The sequence below is a fragment of the Callithrix jacchus genome, chromosome 12 (assembly GCF_049354715.1).
Source record: "Callithrix jacchus isolate 240 chromosome 12, calJac240_pri, whole genome shotgun sequence".
Lineage (NCBI taxonomy): Eukaryota > Metazoa > Chordata > Mammalia > Primates > Cebidae > Callithrix > Callithrix jacchus.
In genome coordinates, this window is record NC_133513.1 from 91,293,871 (window position 1) to 91,312,994 (window position 19,124).

Genomic DNA, 19,124 nt, shown 5'->3' on the forward strand with positions numbered 1-19,124 from the left:
ATCATATATTTGTAGAGTTTTGAAGGGGCCACAGAGCCCTCAGAATATAATGTCTGTTCTATTATTCAGATGAAGAAGCTGAGATGGAGCAATGATATGCTCAAGTTATAAAGTTAGGGGCAGGACAGACTCTTTATCTCTGAAGTTTTGAGCACTAAACTCTTTGTTTATAGTGCTCCTTCCTCCAAGCCCTATGAGGTTAATAGATGTTAACAACGAAGGCGTCACAGAATGTAGCATTACAGAATGTTACAGCTGCGAGGGATGTAGTTCTCAAATACCAGGATTTTTGGTTGCTACATGACCATGGGGCACTATTGGCATTTGGTGAGCAGGGGCCAAGGATACTAAACAGCTTACAGTGTGATGGTCCTATATGATGAAGAATTATCTTGCGTAAATATCAAGAGTACCCTCCTTGAGAAATACTTTCTCCACCATTTGGCTTTACAATTGAGGAATCAAAGATAGGAAGGGGCTCAAGCAGGTTCCCAAAAGGAGTCAACGGTCACCTGACCCCAGACCACTCTTTGTCCTACTCCATCCCACTGAGCCCTTGAGGGAATTACTAGCAACCTTGGTGCCTTCAGCTCCCTGCTCCCTCAGCTGCTGCTGCACTTCCTCCCGAGGTATTATCAGGTTGGGCACGTACTTGGACTTTAGGCCTTCCTGCCCATAGGGCTGCAGCAGGTACTGGTGAACGAGCTTGTCTCTCAGAGTTCCAGCCAGCTTGATTTTCTTTCTTGATCGATGCAAGTTGATGATAAAAAGTGTAATGGACCCACGGACGTAGTTGTGGCTGAGATCCAGAGAAAGAGAAAAGGGAAAGATGGAAACAAAGTGGTCAGTTAGAGGCTCCTAAATAATTGTACAGTCTATAGACTGTACAAAATATGAACACCCCAGAAAATGGCACTTAAAAACTTGGCCACCATAGACCCTAAAAGACAGGAAGGCCTTGTTATCGTGGTTTCTTGCAAAGATGATAGCCACTTCCTCCTATACTCCTTTTGTTTTTGTTTATATTTATTGCAATGATTTTAGAAAATATAATGTATATATTTTATGGCATATATTACCATAGTATGGAAGTAAAACATGCTGATTGCAAAGAAGGAAAAATCATGAGAAACACAAAGAAGAAAAACAAAATTCCCCATAACCCTCATATCTTGAGATATGATAATATTTTGGCAAACATCCTTCCAGTATTTTTTAGTTTCAATAAATATTCATTGAGTCCTTTGACACATTATTACTCAGTATTACATAACTGGAATCACATTATTTACAGAGGTTTTTTTCCATTAATGAACACCTTAAACATATTCCCATGTCATTACATCTTTTTCTACTTGTAGAAGAATGCTAAACTTTTCAATCACAGAAGTGTAACATAATTCATTTAACTAACCCCCTACTTTTGCAGTTCAAACAATTCATGTTTGAAAATTTTTACCATTATAAATTATGTCACGAAGGGCTTCATTGCATGGAAACTTTTTGATTATTTCTGATGGATAAAGTCCTAGATATTGGAATCATTAGTCCAAGGGAAATGCATGTTGTATGATTCCTCACCAAATTTCCCAGTTCATTCCCAGTGATGCATCTCCCTGTGGGAAGATTTTTTTTTTAATTTTTATTCCTGCTCTATTGAGTAATCACGTGATTTGCTTTGTCCAGTGAAATGTAAGTGGACATGGTAAAACTTCTAGGCAGAAGCTTTAGGACTCAGCCTATCTTTTGCCATGTTTCATTTCCCTCTGCCAGTGTTTTCAGTTGAAAACCGACCATGTTCTTGACAGAGTCTGTTCGATTAAATGAAAATGATACGGGCAGAGATACAGCTGAGCCATGATGGACAAGTAGTGTGAATGAGAAATAAATTTTCTTATTGAAAGCCATGGAGATTTGGGGGTTCTTCATTATTGCAGCATAACTTCCCCTATCCTGACAGATACACACATTTTGATGACACTGATATTAACTCTGAGAAGTTTTCACTAATTTTGCCCCCACTTGCTCTGTATGAGAGCACTTATTTCCCCATACCCCTTAGAGCACTTCCAAGGTGTTCTTTTAAAATACCTTTGTCAACCTGAGAGGTGAAAATGGGATTTCAATGTTGTATTAATTCATATTTTTAAAAATTGATGCTGACATACAGCATTTTTTCATTTACCATTTAATTTCTTTTGTAAGCTGACAATGTCCTTAGCCTATTTTTCTTTTCTTTTTTTTTATTTTCTCTGTCACCTAGACTGGAGTGCAGTGGTGTGATCTCGACCCACTGCAACTTCCGCCTCCTGGGTTCAAGTATTCTCCTGCCTCAGTCACCCTGGTAGTTAGGATTACAGGTGTGCGCCACCATGTCCAGCTAATTTTTGTATTTTTAGCAGAAACATGTTGGCCAGGCTGTTCTCAAACTCCTGACCTCAAGTAATGGCCTACCTTAGCCTCCCAAAGTGCTGGGATTACAGGCATGACACCACACCCAGCCACTTTTGCCTATTTTTCCATTGATTTATAAAAACCATTTATTTATTAAAGAGCAATCTTTTGTCTGAAAAATTTCCCCCAGTTTTCTTTGACCATTTCAGTTTATTTGCATTGTTTTCTAATATATAAAAGTTAAACAACATTTATGTTGTCAAATTTATCTTTTTGATTTCTTCTTTTGCTGTTTTACCTACCTCAAGATTATAAGACTATTCACCTTTTTGGAATCCTTTTAAACCAGCATAAGATGTTGAGAATCCTGAGAGAACTGTATGCCTACACCACAAGCCTTTCAGCATGTATCAACAAAGCTATAATGATTTCCTTCTCTCCGCAGGAAAAAATACTTTGTTTCTAAGGGGTCCCTTAGGGCCCCATCTGGATGGGTTAATGAGAGGAAACAGAAAAAAATGACCCAGCGCCACCTTCAAAGGAGTTCAGAGAAACTCTAAGTCAACTTTGCCCAGAGGAAAGCATCATTCCTTGTAGAAATAGCACCCCTCATCCTGAGTCACTCACCTCTGCTTCTAAAGGTGCTAATTAAGAGTTGAGTGACCGGGGACAGGTCAGTATGGCGACATGGAGTTTTTCTGGTTTTTGTTTTTTTTAGAAGCACAGTTTCCAGGACTCTTCCCTGGAGATTTTGATTCAATCTATTTGGGATTAGGGACTGGGAATCTTAAAAAAAAAATCTTTCTGGGCTATTCGGCAGATGAATTAGGTTTGGGAATCACTTGCTTAGAACAACCCATTAAGATTATTGGAAGAACTGCCAAAGTATATTCTGCTGCCTGTGTGTCAGAGGGTTTTTCTTGCATCTGCAGGAGGGTACGTTATTGTGTTCAAGGCTTTTGGATGCCTGCATTTGTGTTCTGCTAAACTATTAAAACAACTCTTCCATCCGATTTCTCCTCTGCTGGTCCTTCTTAATCCCCTGCAGCATGTGAACTAGCTTTTGTAGCTAAATGAGTTAGGTCAGAAGAGAATGCCAGTTGATTTAAGCAGACTTGTGTCCCCAGAACTCTGAAAAATGATGCTGGCAGCAAGGATGCTGGCAGTCTGAAGCAGTGTTGACCATCATTAAAGAAGAATATCGACTCTCTTCCATTGGTGGGCTTTCAGCTTAGCTTAGCTATCTGAAAAACTGAGGAAGACACTATTAATTGCAGGACCTCTAGGCTTCAGAGTGGGAACAAAATACATGTGGATGGGTATCAGTTTTGCCAGACTGCAGTAAACTCTTTTGCTGGCTACCATCAAACAAAGGCCAGCCGTGGAGGAGGAGAGAGCCACGTGCTTGCATTTATGAGTTTCTCCTCTGCAGAGCTGGGGCAGAATGAGCCCCTGGAGACTGCAGAAGAGAAGGTGGGATGTGGGGAAGTGGTGGGTGGGAGGGAGACCTAAAATCACAGCACTGCTGCAGGGAAAGCTGTCTTTTTCAAGCTGTTTGGCAGTGGCCTGATTTCCACTTACATAGTTCCCCTGGGGGAGACAAACCAGTACAGCCCAGAGGCCCACATGTAGAGGCTCTCAGAACTCATAGTGCCTTCTCAGGTAGGAATTGGCATTAAAGACTGCCTTAGCCATCCCTCTCCCTGCTTGGCTTATGGGCAAGGACAATTAAGAGAGGACTTTTTGCTGCAAAGACACATTCTTGGCTGGGAGTGCAGCACCAACCTGAAAGTAGTGTGTTGAGAATCCAAATTCCTAAGGAATATATATTCTCTGACCACAGAAAAATAATCTTGGAGAAAATGGTGTGTGAAGGCTTGGCCTGCAAGCAATTGCTGGCCTTCTGATATTGTCAAGTCCAGGTGGCTTTTGGTTACCTTAGTGAATGTTCCTTTCAGGAGAGAAGTTTTCTGAGAGGACCATCTGTCTTGCCCCATGTCTCACTCATGGGTGAGTTTTTTTTTTTTTTTTTCACCAGCAGAGAATCCATGTATCTGGAGTTCATTTTTTCTGGCTGTTCTTTTCCTGCCTGACATCTTCTCTGTGTTGCCATGAGAGGAGGGGGAAGTGAGTCAGGGAAGGGAGGCTGGAATTGGAATATCCCACATGTATGAGGTAGGGAATGTCATGTGGGGAGGTGCGCATCTTGACTTCCAGATAGAAAGCAGTCATGTTCTAGAAATGTCTCCAGTGAAGCTGGGAGGCTGGGAAAGGGAAGGGAGGATGATGCTTTGCAGTCCACAGTCATTCCCACTGAAAGTCAATGTGCTTGAAACTGGGTTGATCCATTGTCTCCAAATCTAATATAAAGGTTTTGGGTTCGGTAAAAGTCAGGCCATGTTTTGCCAAACATTTTTTCCCTTAATTTCAAAGCCCCTGTGTATTTTAAGGGAAATTTAATCCACATGTTTCTGATTCATTTACACTTAACTCATCAAAATATTGTTTTGTAAGACCCATTTGATGTCCAAGAAGCCTTAGGAACCATTTTTATGAGTTTTAAAAAAAACTTCTTCTGAAAAACAGGAAGTCATGTTTTGCCAATAATAAACGAACTTGAACCCCAAAAGGCTTAATTTTGCTTCAACATCCACCAGGTTCTAATTGGTTCTGAACTTGGCTAAGGACCTCATCTCCACCCCAGAAACATACATTGTCTCTGCAGAATGGCTCATAAAAAAAGGCTTCCTTGTCAAAACTTGATTGTTCTCTGAACAAGAAGATCGAGGGCAAGAACTGCCATTCTGCCAGTGTCCTAATTTGTTAATTCTAGAACAGAAAACAGAATAGCACCTGCTGGTGTTGGTATGAGAATCTAACATTTTCTCCTAAATCAATCATAAGAGAGAGCGCAACGCTCTACAAGGTCAGAAATGACCCACAATGCAAGGGACTGCCATGACAGGCAGTGAGGTGTCCATGCAGAGGTTGCATGACTGCCAGGGATATGTGAAATGGATTCCTGTATTGAACAGGACACTGGGCTGAATGATCTCTAAGGGCTCTTTCCAAATGTAACATTCTTTGCATTATTAATGCTGTTATTTGCATGTAGGGGTGAAATTGCAAAGGGTGAAAACTTTTGAAATTCAATAAAATAAATGCAAATATCTGGCAAGATGCTTGTCACACAGCAAGTATTCAATACACACTGGAGTGCAGGGGTTGTTTTAATAGACACTTTCTCTGGATTATTCTACTCATAAGTTTATACCTTCTCTCCTAATCCCTGGTTTGACACATGACAGATATTTTCAGAGTATTGGTCAAGGTTGAATAGTATGAATCCACCATGGCCACTCTGGGATAATTCTGTGATTTTGTCCTGTTAGCCACAGATACCTGACTCAGCAGTGCTTCCTTAACGGCACGTGGTTTCTCAGATAGGTGAGCAGACACGTCTATCTTTGACCTATCCTAGCTAAGCACTGACACCTGTTGACATGGAGGAGCCCTGCAACCTCAGCCAGCTCCATGCATTCATGGTGGGTTTTCTTTATGAATCTAATAGGAACAAAAACACCTTCACCCCAATTATTATCATTAGGGTCATATGTAGAATGGATTATGAAAGTCTTTTCTTTCTGTTTTTTTAGCAGGGAGAAAGGTTGTACTGATAGAAGCCCAGTGACACTTTCTCCAGAGAGGTTCTGGAGTGACTGCATAGAAACTGGGGAAAGCTGGTGGTGTAGACAGAGAGTCTTGAATACAGATGATTTCAGTAACTTGTCTGAGGTCTCATGCTAGGGAATGGTAGAATTCCTAACCACTCCACCATACCATTTTCTTCTGGCTGACATGGTAATATCAAAGGGGAAAAAGCTTTAACTCTAAATCAGCAGTAGCATCTTGCTGCCCAATTTCTGCATGCATTCATTCATTAGCAAACATTTCCCAGGACCTTCATGCCAGTCACTACATTAGACGTCAAGAACACAAAAATGAATGAGGCACTGGCCCTGAGTTCATGGTATACTCAGAATATTAATGACAACTTCCCATGAGAATGTTAAAGAATGAGGATGAACACTGAGTGAGATTATGTGAGGAGGCTTCTATGAGGAGATGCAAATTCTGCTAAGCTCATGGCTGCAGACATTTTTTCCCTGAGTCCTCAGACTAGCAGTATAAAGGCCACAGACTGATGTGCTTTCCAACAGATATATAAGGTGCCAGGAGTAATTTTTCTCTCTTGAATCTGAGGTCTACCTTTTGGGTGGTTACCTCAGGGCCAGGGCAGAGACAAGGAATACAATGTTTCCTTGTGTGATGATCAGATAACTCCAGGCCAAGGCCATAAAGCAGTCACTCTCTGTCAGGTATTGGATTGAGCTTCCTGTTGAGCAAAAGGGATGTTGACAGCCTCTGGCCTCTGCCCAAGCCAGCCTCCCCTCATTTACAATAGGCACTTGTATCTACTGACAAGACAACTGGCCCCTAGCCCCCCTCTGCTCAGAGTGATTCTTTGAAAAGTCTTATCATGATAAATTAATTGGCTTGGCTCCTCTCTCATCAAGGAAGGAGAAGGAGCATCTGTTGTAACCTGACCACTCCATGCTCTTTGTGCTATCTACTCCCCTTGATCAGCTCCTGATAGGCCTGGGCTGGAATGAAGGTCTGGCTGGAGACACTTGCTTACAATTCCTGCCCCATATCCCCCACCAGGATGTCTTTGCATTAAAAAAAAGAGAAAGAATTCTGTTTTCCAGGGCAGCCTACTCTGCCTTAAACAGGAAGTGATGTAAGAAAGCCATATTTGGCCAGATGGATTTTGCTTTAGAGCCCCCCTTCCCCAACCCGTGCCCCCAGTTTTAAAGTTTTCCCTTATGGTCTTCATGTGTTAAAATTTTTTATCTGCCAAACTTTGTTTACTGATAATTTATTTTCCTGTTTTAAAGACAACTGTAATGACAACGAGTGCTTCTGTTCTAAAAAAGAAAGATAAGCCCACACTACCACATTAGGTTGTCATAAGTCCAGAGCCCCCCAAAAAGGAAGCCCAGATTTCATTTAGCCTCTTAATTCTTAAAATCACCAAAAAGATTTTCAACACACTGGAAATGGCTCTAAAGCTCAGATGCCTACCTCTGGGCACTCCTTTAGTTCTGGGGACCCCCAGCTTGAGACACATTGATCTACTGCTGGTTTTCTAGTGGCATAGCTCTCCAGCATGCATCTTAAGAAGGGAGATTTATTTTCTCAAGCTCTGCTGGTGGATCATAGGAAAAGATTTTATACCTCTTGACTTGGCTGAAGCTTAGGCACACAAAAAAGCCTTGTGGGCATTACATCAACTGGCACAGAGAAAATGCCCAATAAAAATTTGTTGGATGAATAAGTAAATGAACAAATGGCAAAAATTTTAGGAACCTTTTATGATTAATCCGCTAAGTATGAGAAGGGAGGGTTTACTTGGAGTAAAAGCTATTTACCAGAAATGATTTGAAACCTGCAAAGAGTAGGTATGGTGATTCCAGAGGCAAAAAGTTTTCGATAAGATTAGTGAATGGAATTGAGTCTTGACGGGGTCCCAAATGGGATGGGGTGGGAGCCCCTTGAGGTGGCCTTTCTGCGCTGTCTCTCTGAGGACTTACTTGTGGTGGTTTGTGCAGTGAGCATAAATCCTTAGTTTGTCCCGGATCACTCGGCCAGGCCGTGGCTTCCGCTGGAGCCCAGCCACATGCACAGCCAAGACTTTGGGGCCGATCAGGCGCTTGTAGAGGAGAGAGAGCCAGTAGTCCTGAGGAGAATAGAGAGGGAGAGGGTCAGAGAGAGAACACATGTACAGGTGTTCTGAGACTAAACAACACAGGGCCAGAAATCATTTCCTACTGGGAGCAAAGTGAGTCATGACCAATGCGGCCCTAAGCCTGCAAGCATGGTCAGCCCTGTGAAACACGAACCCGTGTTGATGATGAAGTGGGCACTGTCTAGAGTGGCCTTTCAACTAAACTGGGATTTGTAAGTGGAGTCGGCCCACAGCAGCATTTGAACAAATGAATCAAGGCTTTTCATATATGAAATAAAACCATTCGTGGCTTTACATTTTCAACTTTCTTTTCCTATGGCTTTACTTTTTTTTTTTTTTTTTTTTTAAGACAGAGTTTCGCTCTTGTTACCCAGGCTGGAGTGCAATGGCTCGATCTCAGCTCACTATAACCTCCACCTCCTGGATTTGGGCAATTCTCCTGCCTCAGCCTCCTGAGTAGCTGGGATTACAGGCACAAGCCACCATGCCCAGCTAATTTTTTGTATTTTTAGTAGAGACGGGGTTTCACCATGTTGATCAGGATGGTCTCAATCTCTTGACCTCGTGATCCACCCGCCTCAGCCTCCCAAAGTGCTGGGATTAGAGGCCTATGACTTTAATTTTATAGTGGTTTATAATTCCTGTTTAATTATGGAATGGACTATTTCTATTCCTTAGAACTGTTACTAACATGATAATCCAAACTGTCATTCTCCAAATATTGTCACTGAAGACTATTACTGTAGTGGGACTGAGGTGAAGCTTCTCCACGTAGGAGACTAGAGTCCTTGATTCCAGAGCCATAAAGGCAAACAGAAAAATGTTTGCAAACCACGATGCTAATTCTTGGTTATCCTCAATAGTTTGGCAATAAAAAGTGTAAAGAATGTGACGCTTTAACCATTCTATGAACATTTGTAATTCATTTAAAGACATTCAATCTGTGGGCCACACATTTATCTGCGCTTACAAAAGCCCAGTTTAATTTCTGTTGTATTTGCTATAATAGTTTATGTTTGCATTTGATATAAATATAAAATTTATATTTCTATTGTGTAAGCTCTTATCTATTATGAAGTAATGACTTTAGTATTTATAACGCACTGTATAAGATAGGGCTTCCTAATATGTTTAGGACCTCTTACCGCTCTCTAATTCCTGAATTCAGTGAATATACTATTCAGTGCATACTCTTCAATGCCTTAAAGACATCAGCTGTGTTTTATTAGCCTTCATCTTTTCAGGCAGAAGCCTTGATAATCTGTTTTTTTCTTGCGTGGTCATTTATAATATCAGCAACTTAAAAATATCTGATGAACTACGTAAATCAGAACAAAGTCTCAAAGCCCTTTTGCCCCTAGAATGGCTCCAAATCTGCCCTGAGTAGTGTGCTCTAAGCCATGCCCAACCGTTTGCTTTATTCATTGATTGATTGATTGATTGATTGATTGATTGATTGAGACGGAGTTTCGCTCTTGTTACCCAGGCTGGAGTGCAATGGCGCAATCTCGGCTCACCGCAACCTCCGCCCCCTGGGTTCAGGCAATTCTCCTGCCTCAGCCTCCTGAGTAGCTGGGATTACAGGCACGTGCCACCATGCCCAGCTAATTTTTTGTAATTTTTAGTAGAGACGGGGTTTCACCATGTTGACCAGGATAGTCTCGATCTGTTGACCTCGTGATCCACCCGCCTCGGCCTCCCAAAGTGCTGGGATTACAGGCTTGAGCCACCGCGCCCGGCCCCAACCGTTTGCTTTAATTTTAAGTGACCTTAGGATGGCTGTTAAATATGGTCTCCTGATACTAAAAATGGCAAATGATCATTATCAATTATATAAATGGAAAAAGTGTCGTGGGTTTTATGTGCTCAAATTTGATTACAATTTCTGTGTTTTTTGAAACTTTTTGTGTTTTTGGTGATTATGAAGTGGTTATCACATTCCAAGGGGATTTCTACCTTTTTCCTACTAATTTGCAAGGTAGTTTCTTTTAAATAATAAAAGTAAAGAACTGCAAGTTAGCTACAATTAGTACTATTTTCTCAGTAGCTCCTCTGATATAATTATAATAATAATTAGATATGAGAATGTTTCAAGGTATATTTCAGGTCACAAACTAGTGAATGGTTGACCACCAAAGCAAATAGAGATCTATTTGCCTCCAGTGGCTGTACAACACTTTCCTTCATGCTGTGAAGTACAGAGTCATATTATATAAAGACACAGGCGGCCGACAAACAAGAAATTCAACATAAAGGGTGGGTATAGAATCTGGAAGGGATCCTTAGTTTTTGTATAGAGGTTGCCAAAATTTATTTTCTGATTTTTACACTTAACAAAGCATTTAGAAGACAAGAAGAGCAAAAGCACGAATACTTCTGTTTCTCCAGTTCCGACTCACTACAGTTCGTTCCCATTTTTCTTATTCTTCATTCCAATGTCTTATCGCAAACACCCTGGTTTTTATTTAGGTAACTTGAAAAGGCTAACTCGCTCTCAAAGTTGTATTTGGGTGTGGCCATTATCTTTGTGTCCATAGCAATTTTCACTTAATGTGAGACATGTTTGTACGCAAGTCACTCACATTCAGGAAAAAGGAGATATTTAGTATGTTTATTATGCTTAATTCTCAATAATTATGTAGAGGTAAAAAATAAACTTATATAACCCCCACCATTATTGAGTGGCAAACTTTAAATTTACTAACTTGAAACCTGTCTGCTTTTCAACAGGAGCTAGCTAAATGCCATGCCATTCTCTAAGAAAGTAGATGAGGATACCTGGGCAAAACTCTAAAGAGGTTAATTCCTAATGACCAACATTTTTCCCAATTTTTTTTTTTTTTTTTTTTTTTTACTGTGGTGAGATCCACATAACATAAAACTTACCATTTTAACCTTTTTTAAGTGTATAGTTCAGTGGTATTACGTAAATTCATAATGTTATATGACCATCACCACTGTCCATCTCTATAACTTTTCATCTTATAAAACTGTAACTCTGTATCCATTAAATATTAACTCTTTATTCCCCCTCCCCTGACCTCTGGCAACCACCAGTCCACTTTCTGCCTCTGCAGCGATTCTAAGTACCTCATAAATATGGACTCATAGTATTTGTCTTTTTGCCACTGGCTTATTTCACTTAGCATAATGTCCTCAAGGTTCATCCATGTTGCAGCATATGTCAGAATTTTCTTCTTTTGTAAGGCTGAGTAATATTCCATTGCATTTGTATCCCACATTTGAATTTAATTTGCAGCCTTATCCTGGAAAATGTTCCATATTCGATGAGAAAAATGTTTATGCTATTGTTGCTAGGTAAAGTGTTTGGTATGTCTGTTAGGTCTAGTTGATTTATTTTGTTGTTTAACTCCTTTACTTCCTTATATCTCTCTTGTTTTTCTTATCATTACTTAGAATGGGATACTGAAGTCTTCAACTGTTATTGCAAAAGTGTCTGTTCTCTTTTAATTCTGGCAATTTTCACTTCATATATTTTTGTGATCTGTTATTAGGTGTGTAAATATTTATAATTGTTATATATTCTTGCTGTATTGAACCTTTTATTAATATATAATATCCTTCTTTGTCTCTCATAATCTTTTTTTTCTTTTTTTTTAAATTGTACTTTAGATTCTGGGGTACATGTGCAGATCATGCAGGACTGTTGCATAGGTACACACATGGCAATGTGGTTTGCTGCCTCCATCCCCCCATTACCTACATCTGGCATTTCTCACCACGTTTTCCCACCCCGGCCTCCCCCCCGCCCCCCCCGATGCTGTCCCTCCCTGGCCCCCTACCATCTCTTATAACCTTTTAAAATTTAAAATCTATTTTGTTTGATATTAGTAAAGCAGCCCTGCTCTTATTTGGTTGCTATTTTTATGGAATATATTTTTCCATCCTTTCCATCTGTTTGTGTTTTTGGGTCTAAAGTGAATCTCTGTGTAGACAGCATGTACTTGGATCCTGTTTTTCTTTTTAAATCCTTTCTGCCAAGCTCTGTTTTTTGACTAGAAAGTTTAGTCAATTTACATTTTAAAAAATTAATTAATTAATTAATATATATTTTTATTGCATCTTAGGTTCTGGGGTACATGTAAAGAACATGCAGGATTGTCACATAGGTACATACATGGCAATGTGATTTGCTGCCTCCATCCCCATCACCTATATCTGGCATTTCTCCCCATGTTATCCCTCCCCAACTCCCTACCCCCCACTGTCCCTCCCTTAGTCCCCCTGCCACAGACCTCAGTGTGTGATGCTCCCCTCCCTGTGTCCATGTGTTCTCATTGTTCAATATCCACTTATGAGTGAGAACATGCAGTGTTTGATTTTCTGTTCCTGTGTCAGTTTGCTGAGAATCATGGTTTCCAGGTTCATCCATGTCCCTACAAAGGACACGAACTCATCCTTTTTTATGGCTGCATAGTATTCCATGGTGTATATGTGCCATATTTCCCTTGTCCAGTCTATCATTAATGGACATTTGGGTTGGTTCCAAGTCATTGCTATTGTAAACGGTGCTGCAGTGAACATACGTGTGCATGTGTCCTTATAATAGAATGATTTATAATCCTTTGGATGTATACCTAGTAATGGGATAGCTGGGTCAAATGGAATTTCTATTTCTAGGTCCTTGAGGAATCTCCAAACTTCAATTAGTAAATTGAACTAATTTACACTACCATCAACAGTGTAAAAGTGTTGCTATTTCTCCACATCCTCACCAGCATCTGTTGTGTCTGGATTTTTTAATGATCACCATTCTTCAATGTAGTTTTGATTTGCATTTCTCTAATGACCAATGATGAGCATTTCTTCATATGTTTGTTGGTCTCATATATGTCTTCTTTTGAAAAGTGTCTGTTCATATCCTTTGCCCACTTTTGAATGGGTTTGTTTGTATTTTTCTTGTAAATCTGTTTTAGTTCTTTATAGATTTTGGATGTAAGTCCTTTGTCAGATGGGTAGATTGCAAATATTTTTTTCCATTCTGTTGGTTGCCAGTTTACTCTAATGATTGTCTCTTTTTCTGTGCAGAAGCTCTGGAGTTTAATTACATCCCATTTGTCTATTTTGGCTTTTGTTGCCAATGCTTTTGTTGTTTTAGTCATGAAGTCCTTGCTTATGCTTATGTCCTGAATGGTTTTGCCTAGGTTGTCTTCTAAGGTTTTTATAGTGTTAGGTCTTATGTTTAAGTCTTTAATCCATCTGGAGTTAATTTTAGTGTAAGGTGTCTGGAAGGAGTCCAGTTTCTGCTTTCTGCACATGGCTAGCCAGTTTTCCCAACACCATTTATTAAACAGGTTATCCTTTCCCCATTGCTTGTTTTTGTGAGGTTTGTCAAAGATCAGATGATTGTAGATGTATGGCATTGCCTCCGAGGCCTGTGTTCTGTTCCACTGGTCTATATCTCTGTTTTGGTACCAGTACCTTGCTGTTTTGATTACTGTAGCCTTGTAGTATAGTTTGAAGTCAGGTAGCGTGATGCCTCCAGCTTTGTTCTTTTTGCTTAGAATTGACTTGGCCATGTGGGCTCTCTTTAGGTTCCATATGAAGTTTAAGGTGGTTTTTTCCAGTTCTATGAAGAAGGTCACTGGTAGCTTAATGGGGATAGCATTGAATCTATGAATTACTTTGGGCAGTATGGCCCTTTTCACAGTATTGACTCTTCCTAACCATAAGCGTGGAATGTTTCTCCATCTGTTTGTGTCCTCTCTTACTTTGTTGAACAGTGGTTTCTAGCTCTCCTTCAAGAGGCCCTTTACATCCTTTGTCAGTTGTATTCCTAGGTATTTTATTCTCTTTGTAGCAATTGTGAATGGCAGTTCATTCTTGATTTGGCTCTCTTTAAGTCTGTTATTGGTGTATAGGAATGCTTGTGATTTTTGCACATTGATTTTGTATCCTGATACTTTGCTGAAGTTGCTTATCAGGAGGAGATTTTGGGCTGAGATGACAGGGTCTTCTAAATATACAATCATGTTGTCTGCAAATAGAGACAATTTGACTTCCTCCTTTCCTAATTGAATATCCTTGATTTCTTTTTCTTGCCTGATTGCTCTGGCTAGAACTTCCAATACTATATTGAATAGTAGCGGTGAGAGAGGGCATCCTTGTCTAGTGCCAGATTTCAACAGCTGTTGGTTTGTTGTAAATAGCTTTTATTATTTTGAGATACGTTCCATCGATACCTAGTTTATTGAGAGTTTTTAGCATAAAGGGCTGTTGAATTTTGTCGAAGGTCTTTTCTGCATCTATTGAGATAATCATGTGATTTTTGTCTTTGGTTCTGTTTATGTGGCAAATTACGTTTATAGACTTGCATGTGTTGAACCAGCCTTGCATACCCAGGATGAAGCCTACTTGATCGTGATGGATAAGCTTTTTGATGTGCTGTTGCTGTCAGTTTACTAGTATTTTATTGAAGATTTTTGCATCTGTCTTCATCATGGAGACTGGCCTGAAGTTTTCTTTTCTGTTGAGTCTCTGCCGGGTTTTGGTATCAGGATAATGTTGGTCTCATAAAATGATCTGGAGAGGATTCCCTCTTTTTGGATTGCTTGGAATAGTTTCAGAAGGAGTGGTACCAGCTCCTCTTTGTATGTCTGGTAGAATTTGGCTGTGAACCCATCTGGACCTTGGCTTTTTTTTGGTTGGTAAGCTATTAATTGCTGCCTCAACTTCAGCCCTTGTTATTGGTCTATTCAGGGTTTCGACTTCTTCCTGGTGTAGGCTTGGGAGGGTATAAGTATCCAGGAATTTATCAATTTCTTCCAGGTTTACTGGCTTATGTGCATAGAGTTTGTAGTAATCTCTGATGGTGGTTTGTATTTCTGTGGAATCTGTGGTGACATTCCCTGTATCATTTTTTATTGCATCTATTTGATTGTTCTCTCTTTTCTTTTTTATTAATCTGACTAGTGGTCTGTCTATTGTGTTAATCTTTTCAAAAAAAATCAACTTCTGGATTTATTGCTTTCTGAACTTTTTTTTGTTTGTTTCTATCTCCTTCAGTTCTGTTCTGATCTTAGTTATTTCTTGCCTTCTCCTAGCTTTTGAGCTTTTTGGATCTGGCTCCTCTAGCTCTTTCAATTTTGATCATAGGGTGTTGATTATAGATCTTTCCTTGCTTCTCATGTGGGCAGTTATTACTATGAATTTTCCTCTAGACAGTGCTTTAAATGTGTCCCGGGGATTCTGGTATGTTGTGTCTTCATTCTCATTTGCTTCAAAAAACATCTTTATTTCTGTCTTCATTTTATTGTTTATCCAGTCAACATTCAAGAGCCAGTTGTTCAGTTTACATGCAGTTGTGTGGTTCTGAGTTAGTTTCTTAATCCTGAGTTCTAATTTGATTGCACTGTGGTCTGAGACTGTTGGTTATGCTTTCTGTTCTTTTGCATTTACTGAGGAGTGATTTACTTCCAATTATGTGGTCAATTTTAGAGTAGGTGTGATGTGGTGCAGAGAAGAATGTATATTAGTGGATCTGGGGTGGAGAGTTCTGTAAATGTCTATTAGGTTTGCTTGTTCCAGGTCTGAGTTCACGTCCTGGATATCCTTGTTAATTTTCTGTCTCATTGATCTGTCTAATATTGACAGTAGAGTGTTAAAGTCTCCCACCATTATTGTGTGAGAGTCTAAGTCTCTTTGTAGGTCATGAAGAACTTGCTTTATGTATCTGGGCGCTCCTGTATTGGGCGCATATATATTTAGGATCGTTAGCTCTTCTGTTGCATGATCCTTTTACCATTATGTAATGACCTTCTTTGTCTCTTTTGATATTTGTTGGTTTAAAGTCCATTTTATCAGAGACTAGGATTGCAACTCCTGTTTTTTTTTTTTTTGCTCTCCATTTGTGTAGTAGATCTTTCTCCATCCGTTTATTTTGAGCCTATGTGTATTCTTGCACATGAGATGGGTTTTCTAGATCCAGCACACCAATGGGTTTTGACTTTTTATCCAATTTGCCAGTCTGTGTCTTTTGATTGGGACATTTAGCCCATTTACATTTAATGTTAATATTGTTATATATGAATTTGATCCTACAATTTTGATGCTAGCTGGTTGTTTTGCCCATTAATTGATGCAGTTTCTTCATTGTGTCAATGCTCCTTACCATTTGGTACATTTTGGAGTGGCTGGTATTGGTTGTTCCTTTCTATGTTTAGTGCTTCTTTCAGGAGCTCTTGTAAGGCAAGCCTGGTAGTGATGACATCTCCGAGCAATTCCTTGTTCATAAAGGATTTTATTTCTCCTTCGCTTATGAAGCTTAGTTTGGCTGGATATGAAATTCTAAGTTGAAATTTCTTTTCTTTAAGGATGTTGAATATTGGCCCCCACTTTCTTCTGGCTTGTAGGGTTTCTGCTGAGAGATCTGCTGTGAGTCTGATGGGCTTCACTTTGTGGGTAACCTGACCTTTCTCTCTGGTTGCCCTTAACATTTTTTCCTTCATTTCAACCCTGTTGAATCTGACGATTATGTGCCTTGGAGTTGCTCTTCTTGAGGAATATCTTTGTGGTGTTCTCAGTATTTCCTGGACTTGAATGTTGGCCTGCCTTTCTAGGTTGGAAAAGTTCACCTGGATAATATCCTGAAGAGTGTTTTCCAGCTTGGATTCATTCTCTCCGTCACATACAGGTACACCTATCAAACATAGATTAAGTCTTTTCACATAATCCCATATTTCTTGGAGCTTTGTTCATTTCTTTTTACTCTTTTTTCTCTAATCTTGCCTTGTTGTTTTATTTCATTGACTTGATCTTCAATCTCTGATATCCTTTCTTCTGCTTGGTTGATTCAGCTATTGAAACTTGTGTATGCTTCTCGAAGTTCTCGTGTTGTGTTTTTCAGCTCCATCAATTTATTTATATTCCTCTGTAAGCTGTTTATTCTCATTAGCATTTTGTGAAACCTTTTTTCAAGATTCTTAGTTTCTTTGCATTGGTTTAGAACGTAATCCTTTAGCTCAGAGAGGTTCGTTATTACCCACCTTCTGAAGCCTGTTTTTGTCAATGCATCATACTCATTCTCCATCCAGCCACGTTCCCTTGCTGGTGAGGAGTTGTGATCCCTTGAAGGAGGAGAGGTGTTCTGGTTTTGGGTATTTTCATCCTTTTTGCACTGGTTTCTTCCCATCTTTGTGGACTTATCTACCTGTGGTCTTTGTAGTTGGTGACTTTCAGATGGGGTCTCTGAGTGGACATCCTTTTTGTTGATGATGAAGTTATTTCTTTCTGTTTCTTAGTTTTCCTTCTAACAGTCAGGCCCCTCTGCTGTAGGACTGCTGGAGGTCTACTCTAGACCCTCCTTGCCTGAGGATCACCTGCAGTGGCTGCAGAACAGTAAGGGTTTCTGCCAGTTTCTTCTTCTGTTATCTTTGTCCCAGAAGGATACCCACCAGATGTCAGCCTGAGCTCTCCTTTATAGGTGTCTCTTTGGTTATATGGGAGTTGGGGAGCGGCTTGAGGAGACAGTCTGTCCCCTATAGAAGCTCAAGTGCTGAGCTGTGAGCTCTGTTGTTTTGTTCAGAGCTGCTGGGCAGGTACGTTTAAGTCTGCTGCAGCGTAACTCATAACTGCCTTTTATTCCCAGGTGTTCTGTCCTGGGAAGGTGGGGTTTTATTTATAAGTTCCTGTGATTCTGCTCCCTTTTTTCAGAGAATCCCTGCCCAGCAAGGAGGTAGCCTACTCACAATCTGCCAGCAGAGGCATTGCTGAGCTGCCGTGGGCTCTGCCCAGCTGCTGTGTGAACTTCCTTGCAGTTTTGTCTATAGGGGTATAGTTAGAACTGCCTTGGTAATGACGGTCTGCCTCAGTATTTGTGGACTGTCTCTATAATGGCAGACTGCCTTGGTAATGGCAGATTGCCTCAGTAATGGCAGACTGCCTCCATAATGGTGGACTGCCTTGGTAATGGTGGACTGCCTCAGTAATGATGGATGCCCTTTCCCCCACAGAGCTGGACTGTCCTGGTTCCAGCTGTGCTTGCTGTGAACCTCTCAATCCAGAGCATTTCAGATTGCTGGTCTTTGTGGGAGTCGGATCAGCTTAGCCAGATCACCTGTTTCCCTGATTCGGCTCCTTTTTTTTCATTTTAATGGGTGACTCTGTCTCCCAGGCATTCCAGTCACCAGTTGAAATGGCACCTGGATTTGTGTGAGTTTTTGTGTGGAGAGCTGCTGTGCCAGCTGAAACAGCCACATTGGAGGCTCATGGTGCTTTTTCACCTGGGAATCTCCTGGTTTGTGGGCAGTAAAAATTTGTTTGGAAATGCGGTGATCACTCCCCCTCCATTTTTGCTGGGAACTACAATCCAGAGCTGTTCCTATTTGGCCATCTTGGATCCTCTCCAATCAATTTACATTTAAAGTAAACTACTGATAAGGAGGGAATTCTGCCATTTTGATGTTTTCTATATGTTGTAGCTTTTTTCTCCCTCATTTCCTATATCACTGTCTTCTTTTGTGTTTAGTTGATATGTTTTAGTGAAATGTTTAAATTCCTTTCTCATTACTTTTTTTGCATATAGTATTTTCTTTGTGGTTACTTTGGTATTACATTTAACATCCTAATTATAACACTCGATTGCATTTATACCAGCTTAACTTTAACAACATATAAAAACTCTGCTCCTTTACAGCTCTGTCCTCACCCTTCTGTTGTTTGTTGATGTCACAAAATTAGATCTTTATACATTATGTGCCCCCAAAACATAAACTGATAATTCTTTTAAATACATTAGTCTCTTAAATTATGTAGAAACAAAAATTGGAGTTACAAACTAAAGTAACAATAATACTAGCTTTTAGACTAATAATTGTTTTTAAAAGAGGTATTAGTCTGTTGAATCATGCAGAAAAAACGTTAAAACCCATTGTCTTAATAGGAGTTAAAACTTATTGTTATA

At 40.0% G+C, this 19,124-nt stretch overlaps 1 protein-coding gene across 2 annotated transcripts in view; it reads right to left on the reverse strand.

The window, feature by feature from the left end:
- HPSE2 (heparanase 2 (inactive)) overlaps positions 1–19,124 on the reverse strand; it is an 880,681-nt gene that overhangs the window by 24,259 nt on the left and 837,298 nt on the right. For both annotated transcript variants that reach the window (XM_035268743.3, XM_002756506.5), the window contains 2 exons: positions 8,049–8,194; positions 653–799 (listed from right to left, as the gene is read on the reverse strand). In XM_035268743.3, the coding sequence (XP_035124634.1) occupies positions 653–799; positions 8,049–8,194 (293 nt within the window). The remainder of the gene's footprint in view (positions 1–652; positions 800–8,048; positions 8,195–19,124) is intronic.